General features: G+C 51.0%; 2 protein-coding genes across 2 annotated transcripts in view; one reads left to right on the top strand and one right to left on the bottom strand.

Annotated features, from left to right (window-relative positions):
• The window catches only part of LOC107116687 (claudin-16-like), a 6,812-nt gene extending 3,620 nt beyond the window's left edge, over positions 1-3,192 (top strand). Inside the window, exons 3-5 of the mRNA XM_015418656.1 lie at positions 1,254-1,418; positions 2,426-2,617; positions 3,104-3,192. Coding sequence (XP_015274142.1) covers positions 1,254-1,418; positions 2,426-2,617; positions 3,104-3,192 — 446 coding nt within the window. The remainder of the gene's footprint in view (positions 1-1,253; positions 1,419-2,425; positions 2,618-3,103) is intronic.
• Positions 3,193-4,126: 934 nt separating this feature from the next.
• The window catches only part of LOC107116686 (claudin-16-like), a 10,044-nt gene continuing 4,368 nt past the window's right edge, over positions 4,127-9,802 (bottom strand). The window contains exons 3-5 of the mRNA XM_015418655.1: positions 9,459-9,623; positions 7,283-7,347; positions 4,127-4,318 (exon numbers count right to left, since the gene is read on the bottom strand). Of these exons, the coding sequence (XP_015274141.1) occupies positions 4,127-4,318; positions 7,283-7,347; positions 9,459-9,623 (422 nt within the window). The remainder of the gene's footprint in view (positions 4,319-7,282; positions 7,348-9,458; positions 9,624-9,802) is intronic.

The raw sequence follows: 9,802 nt of genomic DNA, 5'->3' as shown, positions 1-9,802 counted from the left end.
GAGCCTAAGGAGGGCAGGGTTTGGGGAGAGGAGGGACCTCGGTGGGGTAGAATGCCACAGAGTCCACTTTCCAAAGCGGCCATTTTTCTCCCGGTGAACTGATCTCTGCTGCTTAGAGATCAGTCGTAATCCCAGGAGAATGCTAGCCACCGCCTGCAGGCTAAGAACCACCAAACTCCAGCCGTGATATAATTACTCAGTGTAACATTGTGCAGTCAATTATATTGCTTACCAAGCACGTTCACACAAACATTTCCGTGCAAACCGTATAACAGATAAAAGTGTTAAAGAAAGTACTCGTGCCAAAGTTCAGTTCTAATTGTTTCCATATCGGTTTCTTCTCGTGTATGTTTAGTCCAAGTGTGGCAACTGCCCAGGCTTCCAGCGGGCCGGCTCAAGATCCCCGTTTCCGTCCTTTCTCAAGGCAAACCTGGCAGTCAAACCAATCTTGTCCAATTCATTTGTAGAATTCTGTTGCACAACTTCAGTCTGTCTCAGTGTAAAGTTCTTTGCTGGCAAACAATATAATCGACTATGCAATTTATCATGGAGTAATTATATCATGGCCAGGGCCGGCTTGCCCGCTAGGCAAACTAGGTGCTCGCCTAGGGCGCGCCGGCCCTCAGGGGCGCCAAAGTGCGCCCCACCCCCCTGCCAAAAAAACCCACCACCACCCTAACCGGGCAATCGCCGCCGCCATGGGAAGGGGTCGGGGAGGGGAGCAGGGCCGGGCTGCTGCCAAAAGCCCTGAATGATGGCTTCCCTGCTGGGCCCTGCCGCAGGAGGAGGAGGCTGTATTTTGGTTGTACTGAACCACCAGTTTGGTGTAGTGGTTAAGTGCGCAGCCTCTAATCTGGGAGAACCAGGTTTGATTCCCCACTCCTCCACTTGCACCTGCTGGATGACCTTGGGCAAGCCGTAGTTCTGATAAGAGCTTTCTTGAGTTTCTGTCAGAGCTCTCTCAGCCCCACCCACCTCACAGGGTGTCTGTTGTGGGGAGGGGAAGGGAAAGGAGTTTGTAAGCCGCTCTGAGACTCCTTTGGGTAGTGAAGGGCGGGGTATAAATCCAGTCTCCTCCTCCTCCTCCTCCTCCTCTTCTTCTTCCTGTGATCTCTCGTATATTGCTAACCACCTGGAGGTTGGCAACTCTAGTGGAGGGAGAGAAAGAGAGGTTCTGTAAAGGAAATGATAAAGCAAGACTGAATCCGGCCTGGCACTCATTCGTCCAGCCTCGCTTTGCTCTCTCCCCTCAGTGAAGATCGTGGTGACTCGGGCCTTGCTGATCACAGCCGACATCCTCTCGGGCTTCGCTTTGGCCCTGCTGGCGCTGGGCCTCGACTGCATCAAGTTCCTGAAGGACGAGCCGCAAATCAAGCTGAAGATGCGCTATTCATCTGGACTGGTGCTCGGGGTCGGAAGTAAGTCTTCGGGGAAGCACGTGGCACTAATATCGAACCAAACTTCTTCAGGGCAAATAGTAGAGATACCAGCTCGGGGTTGAGAAATACCTGGAGATTTTGGGGGTGGAGCCTGGGGAGGGCGGGGTTCGGGGAGGGGAGGACAGGGACCTCAGTGGGGTACAATGCCATAGAGCCCACCTTCCAAAGCATCCATTTTATCCAGGGTAACTGATCTGTGTCACCTGGAGTCCTGTTGTGATGCCAGGAGATCTCCAGCCACCAGCTGGAGACTGGCAACCTTAGCAATTACTAGGGGTGCCAGCCTCCAGGTGGCCCCTGGGGATCCCCTGGAAATGCAGCTCATCTCCAGACTACGGAGATCAGTCCCCCTGGAGAAAATGGGTGCTTTGGAGGGTGGACTCTGTGGCATTATAGCCCACTGAGGTCCCTGTCCTTCCCAGGCTCCACCCCCAAATCTCCAGGAGTTTCCCGATGAGGAAAGGGGACACCTGGCAACTCTAAGCAATTACACAGGACAGTTTGATGTAGTGTTGCCAACCTCCAGCTGGTGGCTGGAGATGTCCCAGTGTTACAACTGATCTCCAGGAGACAGGGCCTTTTTTGTAGAAAAAGCCCAGCAGGAACTCATTAGCATAATAGGCCACACCCAACAATAGAAACTCATTAGCATATCACACACCCCTAACGTAGCCAATCCGAATGAGTTTCTGCTGTTGGGTGTGGCCTATTATGCTAATGAGTTCCTGCTGGGCGTGGCCAACTTGAGAGCCAGCCGGAACTCCGTTCCTGTGCGTTTCTGCCCAAAGATAGCCCTGCCAGGTGACAGAAATCATCTGGGGGAAATGGCCACTTTGGAAGGTGGACTCTCTGACATTGGACCCCATTCTCCCCTCCCCGAACCCCTCCCTCCTTACACCCCACCCCCTAAGTCTCCAGGTATTTCCCAACCTGGAGCTGGCAACCCTGCTTTGACGTGTAGCTGACTGGACCTCTTTGCCTGCCAGGTATCCTCGGACTGGTAGGCTCAGTGTGGTACGCCGTCGATGTCTACTTGGAGAGGGTCAGACTCCTGTTACACAACGTGTTTGTGGGCGTCCATTACGACTTCGGTTGGTCTTGCTGGATGGGAATGGCAGGCTCCACCGGAGGCTTCCTAGCATCCGTCGTGTTGACTTGCTGCTTTTACGCCGTCACGGGTTAGTATTTGTTTCGTCTGGAACTCGAGTTGCAGTGGCAAACCACCTCTGAAACATCTCTTGCCTTAAAAACAAGTCGAGCTCGCCACCTAGTGGTGCATAACAGTAAAGAGCTAGAACGTCTGGCTGACAGGCAATCCTAGGATCTCCTGCCTATTCTACACACACCCATGCCATATGATAATTAATTAATTAATTACTATTCATTCCCACCCCACTGGGGAACCAAAGTGGCTTGCAAATTCTCCTCACGTCCGTTTTATCTTCATCCTGTTAAGCCGAGAGTGTGTGACTGGCCCAAGGTCACCCAGCAAGCTTCCATGGCAGAGTGGGGATTCGAACCTGAGTCTGCTAGATCTAAGTCCAACACTGTAACCACTACACCACTCTGGCTGTCAGCTACATGAACCCCAGGCGGAGAAGGGCTTTAAAGGTGAGAAGCGGCACCTCAAAAACTCAGTTCTCTAATTCTTCCATCCCCAGCAGATGCAGCTTTCTCCCAGAGACCTCAACGGCTCATGTTCCGTTCACGGGCAGTCACCTGCAAGATGTACGCTGTCGCTTCCCGAGTGTGATGCAGCCGAAGAATGCCCCCATAATGGCAGCTCTTAGTGCTGGGATCGCTGATTGTGTGGACCTTTCCTTTTGGCTGAGGAGGGAGGGCTAGATGTTGAGGTTGCCAGCACCATGTGTGCCCACGCCCTGCAGCCCCAAAAGACAATAGTGCTATCTGCCCAGCACTCTGTCAGCTGTCAGTGCTGGGATCACTGACTGTGTGGACCTTTTCTTTTTAGCTAAGGAAGGACTGCCAGATTTCCTTGCACCTTGTGTTCCCTCCAGCAGTCCCATAAGACAATGTGCCACGTGTCAGCTGTCAGTGCTGGGATCACTGACTGTGTGGACCTTTTCTTTTGGCTAAGGAAGGAGGGCCAGATTTCCTTGCACCTTGTGTTCCTTCCAGCAGTCCCATAAGACAATGTACCACGTGTCGGTTGTCAGTGCTGGGATCACTGATTGTGTGGACCTTTTATTTTACCTAAGAAGGGAGGGCTAGAGCTTGAAGCTGCCTGCATCGTGTGAATCCTTCCCCCGCCAGCAGCCCCATAAGACTATAGTGCTATCTGCCCAGCACCACGTGTCAGCTGTCAGTGCTGGGATCACTGATTGTGTGGACCTTTTATTTTCGCTAAGGAGCGAGGGCTGTATTTTCAGGTTGCCTGCACCATATGTCCCCCCCCCCTCAGAAGCCCCCAAAGACAATACCGCTGTCAGCCCCGGACGTTGTGTCAACTATCTATGCTGGGATCACTGATTGTGTGGACCTTTTCTTTTAACTAAAGAGGGAGGGCTAGATTTTGAGGTTGCCTGTACCCCAGGCAGTGTTAGTGCTTGTTATCAGTCAATGTGTGATTAAGGTGAACCAGCTCAGTCACACACAAAAATGACACTATCAGGCTGGTTTCTGGTTTAATAGGTATCTGGACTCCCTGCTGGCAGAGAGGCTCACCTTCACAGGTATGTGCCTTTGAAATCAGGAGGGCAGTGCCGCCGAGGGCTCTGATCCTTTCCTGGACTCTCGGCATTGAGACAGCTGGCGACAATCAGCAGAATCCCGGCAGAACAGGCGCAAGCAGTGCCCCCTGCAGCCATCCAGTAGGCATAGCCGAGTTCGTACGTCACACCAGGAATGCTAAAGGTGACCTGGAGGAAAATTGAAGCCATGAAAGAACCAGGGGCAGGCGGCCTACAGATCACATTGTTAGCCCCCCTTCCTTTCAAGGAGCTCATTGTTCTCTCCTGCTAACTGATTCTCACAACAAACCTGCAAGGTAGGCTGGGTTAAGAAACAGCATCTGACCTAAAGTCAGTCAAGGATCTTCATGGCAAGGTGGGAGGCTGAAGAGTCCCCCTAGTCCTAGTCTAACACTAATCACAATCTCTGGCTGTGATTGAGTGCCAACGCAGTGTAATGGTTAGAGTGTCAGACCCAGGTTCGAATCCCCACTCTGCCATAGAAGCTTCCTTGGGTGACCTTGGGCCAGTTACTCCCTCTCAGCCTAGCCTACCTCACAGGGCTGCTGTTGTGAGAAAATGGAGGAAAAGAGAATTATGTTTTCAACTGCTAAGGATTTCCATTGGCAAAAATATTTAAGCTATCTGCTAGTACCAAGATTAACCTTTAAGAAGAAGAATTGGATTTATATCCGGGCCTTCAATCGAGAGTCTCAGAGCAGTTTACAATCTCCTTCCCTTCCACTCCCCACAACAGACACCCTGTGAGGTAGGTGGGGCTGAGAGAGCTCTGTTGAGGACTGCTCTTGAGAGAACAGCTCTGAGAGAACTTGTGACTGACCCAAGGTCACCCAGCGAGCTTCATGTGGAGGAGTGGGGAATCAAACCCAGTTCTCCCAGATTTGAATCCACCGATCTTAACCACTACACCAAATTGGCTCCTGGAGGGGATCCTGGAAAATCTCTCAGCAGCCCAAACAATGGTGAATTTTTTGTCAGGCAACAAAAATACGCCCTGATCCGGATAGCCCAAGCTAGCCCAATCTCATTAGACCTCAGAAGCTAAGCAGAGTCTGCCCTGGCAAGTAGTTGGATGGGAGACCTCCAAGGAATACCAGGGTCATGATGCAATGGTCAAAACCACCTCTGAAATCTCTTGCCTTGGAAAACCCTAGGGGGTCACTGTGAGTCTGCTGTGACTTGATGGCCAAAAAATAAAAAAAGTTGACAGCTAATAGGAATTTGTCAAAGACAAAATTTCTATCTGCAGGCACTAAGCCTGTGAATCCCAGAGCTAGGGGGCAACATCAGGGGAAGGCCTCAACCTCTGTGCCCTGTTGTTGACCGTCCAGAGGAACTGGTTGGCCACTGTGTGAGACAGGATGCTGGACTAATGGACCACTGGTCTGATCTGGCAGGGCTCTTCTGATATTTTTTTATCAGGGGAAGGCCTCAGCCTCTGTGCCCTGTTGTTGACTGTCCAGAGGAACTGGTTGGCCACTGTGTGAGACAGGATGCTGGACTAATGGACCACTGGTCTGATCCGGCAGGGCTCTTCTGATATTTTTTATCAGGGGAAGGCCTCAGCCTCTGTGCCCTGTTGTTGGCCTTCCAGAGGAACTGGTTGGCCCCTGTGTGAGACAGGATGCTGGACTAGATGGACCCCTGGTCTGATCTGGCAGGGCTCTTCTTATGTTCTTATTATCAGGGGAAGGTCTCGGCCTCTCTGCCCTGCTGGACCTCCAGAGGAACTGGCTGGCCACTGTGTGAGACAGGGTGCTGGACTAGATGGACTACTGGTCTGATCCAGCAGGGCCCTCTTTCGTTAGAGAAAGCTGCTATTTTGTCATAATGTTCCATCACAATGAGCTTTAGTCTATGGATTTAGATCATAGTTTCATTCATGTGTGTGTATGTGTGTGTGTATATATATATATATATATGCATTAATTCCTCTCATTGCCCAGTTTTTAATGCAAGCAATTGTTCTGGCCTGTGGGGACAAAATACAAACAGTCAATTGTGAGGGAATGGACATTAATATTAAAGCATGAGGGGGAAAGTTGTTCATTCCCCCCACCAAAGCGAGAAGAATATGTTTCCTTGCACAGCTAGCAATACTGCGCCGTGGTTTAATTTCACCAGTGACATTTTCTGCCAATGAATATCCATGGGGTGGGGGCTGCTGAACTCTTCTGTTAACTGTATATAAAAGGGAAAAAAATAAAATTGCAGGGAGGAATGTATGCATTTTTATGGGGGAGAGCAAGAAAGCAGGGCAGAGAATTGCCAACTGACCAGCTTATTCTGTTCTTGTGCTCACTGTGAAGAAATCAGTAGGTGAAGGGTTCCAATGGAAAATCCCCAATAATGATAAAAATGGTATTAAGAGCAGAGCGACAGAGGTCAGTTTGAAAAGCTGGCTACCTTGAAAGATGGCAATGGACACTTTTCACCCACCTGTAGTGTGTCACCCTGCTTTTTAAAAGCTCTTTATTAAAGTTCTGGTTGGTGCCCCTCTCCTCTGAGGTAAGGTTTTTGGCCCTCAAAAATAGGCAGTGCCAGTGGCACCCTGTTTGTGGAACTCTCTTCCCCAGTCTGTTTTACACGGTAATCTAGGATGGTGGCTGGCATGGTTGTATAGCTATCAAGGCCCAAAGTCTGGAAGGAAGCCCCTTGCTGATTGGGGATGGAGGGTCAATCTTCTGCTTTCCAAGAAGAGGACAGCCCGTAAGCAGGCCAGTTAGCAGGGCTCAAGACCAGTGCTCCCTCTAAGCTGTGGAGTCTTGTGAGCAAAAATCCTACTTTGTGAGCTACTGGCATTAAAGTTGTGAGCGAACGATTGGGCTACTGCCAGAAGAAGAAGAAGAGGAGGAGGAGGAGGAGGAGGAGGAGGAGGAGACTGGATTTATACCCCGCCCTTCACTCGGAGTCTCAGAGCGGCTTACAAACTCCTTTCCCTTCCCCTCCCCACAACAGACACCCTGGTAGGTGGGGCTGAGAGAGCTCTGAAAGAAACTGCTCTTTTTCAAGAACAGCTCTTATCAGAACTCAAACCACTCCACCGCACTGGCTTTCCTGATACAATTCTGGAGCTACCTTAGTGCGCTTGTTTTAAACTGCCCATCTGTGCCCCCAGGAAGTCAAGTTTACCTCTAGTTTATACTTCTGCACAGTGTCGATGCCATACCAAAGGACAGCCACTGCACCAGCTGTACCTGCGAAAGAGAGAGGAGCGGCCATGTGATGATCACCAAACTTGCTCCCCCACCCCCTCGTGGGGTCCCTGTACCCAGGGGTCATTTCCTGCAGGAGCGGAGCTCCGGCAGTAAAGAGCTCAGGGGGCGGGCACATGCAACAAGCCCTGCTCCCAGCAGCCCTCACAGAGCAAGAAGCAGCCAGGTAAGTTGCAGAGCCCCCCCCGCACCCCCAGTCCAAAACAGTCCAGTGGCACCTTTAAGGCCAAGTTTTAATCAGGTACAAGCTCTCCCTCCTCTGCGAGGACAGATCTGCACGCCCCCCGTCCCCCCCAATAGCTAGCAATCCAAAACAGTCCAGTGGAGCCTGAGCGGTGGGTGTTGCCTTCTGACACACTTCCGGTGATGTCAGGGGGTGTGGCATATGCAAATGTTATGCTAATGAGCTCCTGCACCTCTTTTTCTACGAAATGATCCCTGCCTGTACCTTTGACGACCACAAGGCAGAGAGAACTTTGTAGGGGGAGTGTTTCTTGGCTAGAAGAGGCACTGGGGTTTGACCCACAGGATTATACACTCCAGAGTTCTCCCTGTTCACGCTTCACTGCGCAGGATTCATGTTTGCCTGCAGTGACCCATCCTGTACTAATTGAAAAGCTGAGAGGATGTTTGTTCTTTTGGCTCAGAACTTTTGGAAGACTTTCAGACTAGCTACAATCCCACCGACCAGCTGTTCCACGAAGAAGGGGAGGGACTGAATCCAGTCCCCTGTTTCTAATACCAAACCGCTGATGCTTTTAGTCTACAGAGGATGTGTACATTAATTAGGGTTGCCAACTTATCCACTAGGATGGGTGATCTCCTGCAACCATATCCTAGCCCCCCACTGCCAGCAATGGGGAGAATGGGGGGGGGAAGTATGTTGCTGACACATCAATGTCACTTCCAATTAAAACCTGGAGTGACATCACCGACTCTCTTAAGAGTTTGCTTTTACCATAGATCTCATTGAAATCCTTGAGCATCGGTGACACTGCTTCCGAGTTTTAGCCAGAAGTGAAGTTGATGCATCAACATCTTCCCCCCCCCCAGGCTTTGCCCTCCAAAGTCTCTTAGGGGTTCCAGGTAGCCAGCTGGCAACTAGCAGGACTCTGAGGGGTTGGTAGAGATGCCAGTCTCCAGGTGGCACTTGGGGATCCCCTGGAACTTCGGCTCATCTCCACACTATGCAGATCAGTTCCCCTGTAGAAAACGGTTGCTTTGGAGGATGGACTTTGTGGCACTGTGGCCCACTGAGGTCCCTGTCCTCCCCAGGTACCATCTTCAAATCTCCAGGAGTTTCCTAACCTCAGTTTCTCAACCCTACCCCCATCCCCTGCCGGTGGCCAGAGGGGCCTGGCAACTCTAAGGGGTGAGGGCACAGGGGGGTGCCATCAGTGCAATGGCATTAGGTCACTTTTGGGGGCATTGTGCCGACGGCAATTTTTCTGCTTCATTTTTCTCCTGCTGGCCGCATTCAACAATGGGCGAGGCCAATGGGGTTCCTCCTGCCTTATAGAGCCTCAGGTTGTGGCTTGGCTTTTCCATTGGGAGTGAGTTGCTAGCCACCTTGCTTCAGCTGTGGCCTCTAGGGTGCTGTGAGAACGAAGCCTGCTTTGGCAGGGTAGAGCGGGATATAAATTAGAATATAAATAAATAAATGCCAGGACCTATATACATGTGAAGCTGCCTTATACTGCTGCCTTATACTGAATCAGGCCATAGATCCATCAAGGTCAATATTGTCAACTCAGACTGGCAGCAGCTCTCCAAGGCCTTGGAGCAAGGTCTTTCACATCAACTACCACCTGATCATGTCAACTGGAGATAGCAGAGTTTGAACCTAGGGCCTTCGGCATGCCAAGCAGGTGCTCTTCCACGAAGCCACAGCCCACCCTAAAGCTTTGCCGCTTAAATTTTGTGTGTTGCATGCCACCAAAGGCACAGGAAGAGGCCCAGTCAAAAAAGGCCGCATTCCTTAGAGATGTGTTTTGTTTATTTATTTTTTAATTTTTGGAGGTCTTCCCAGTGCCACAGCCCAGAGAGAATACATTTGCCCCATCCCCATAAAAAAAGACCAAGACCATATTTACCTCCTAGGAGGAACAAACTCCCAGCAGCAAGGGAAAACTTGTATTTCCGAGGGACTTTGTCACGGATCAGGTTGGTGCATTTCATCCCGGCAATGAAAGGGGGGAGGGCGGCAAGAGTCAGGAAGCCGGACAGGATGACCAAGACCCGGGTGACCACCAAGACAGCTGCAAGGAGAGGGGGGAAAGGATTGTGACATTCGAGGAAAGAAAACGCCACCGTTGGCCTAGCAGCCAGAATCCCGCGTTCGTACCCCGTAACCAAGGCTTTTTTTGTAGAAAAAGGCCAGCAGGAACTCATTAGCATAATAGGCCACACCCAACACCAGGAACTCATTAGCATATCT

This window comes from Gekko japonicus, unplaced genomic scaffold (assembly GCF_001447785.1).
Source record: "Gekko japonicus isolate JY-2015 unplaced genomic scaffold, Gekko_japonicus_V1.1 scaffold558, whole genome shotgun sequence".
Taxonomy (NCBI): Eukaryota; Metazoa; Chordata; class Lepidosauria; order Squamata; family Gekkonidae; genus Gekko; species Gekko japonicus.
This window is presented reverse-complemented; position numbering and strand designations above follow the sequence as displayed.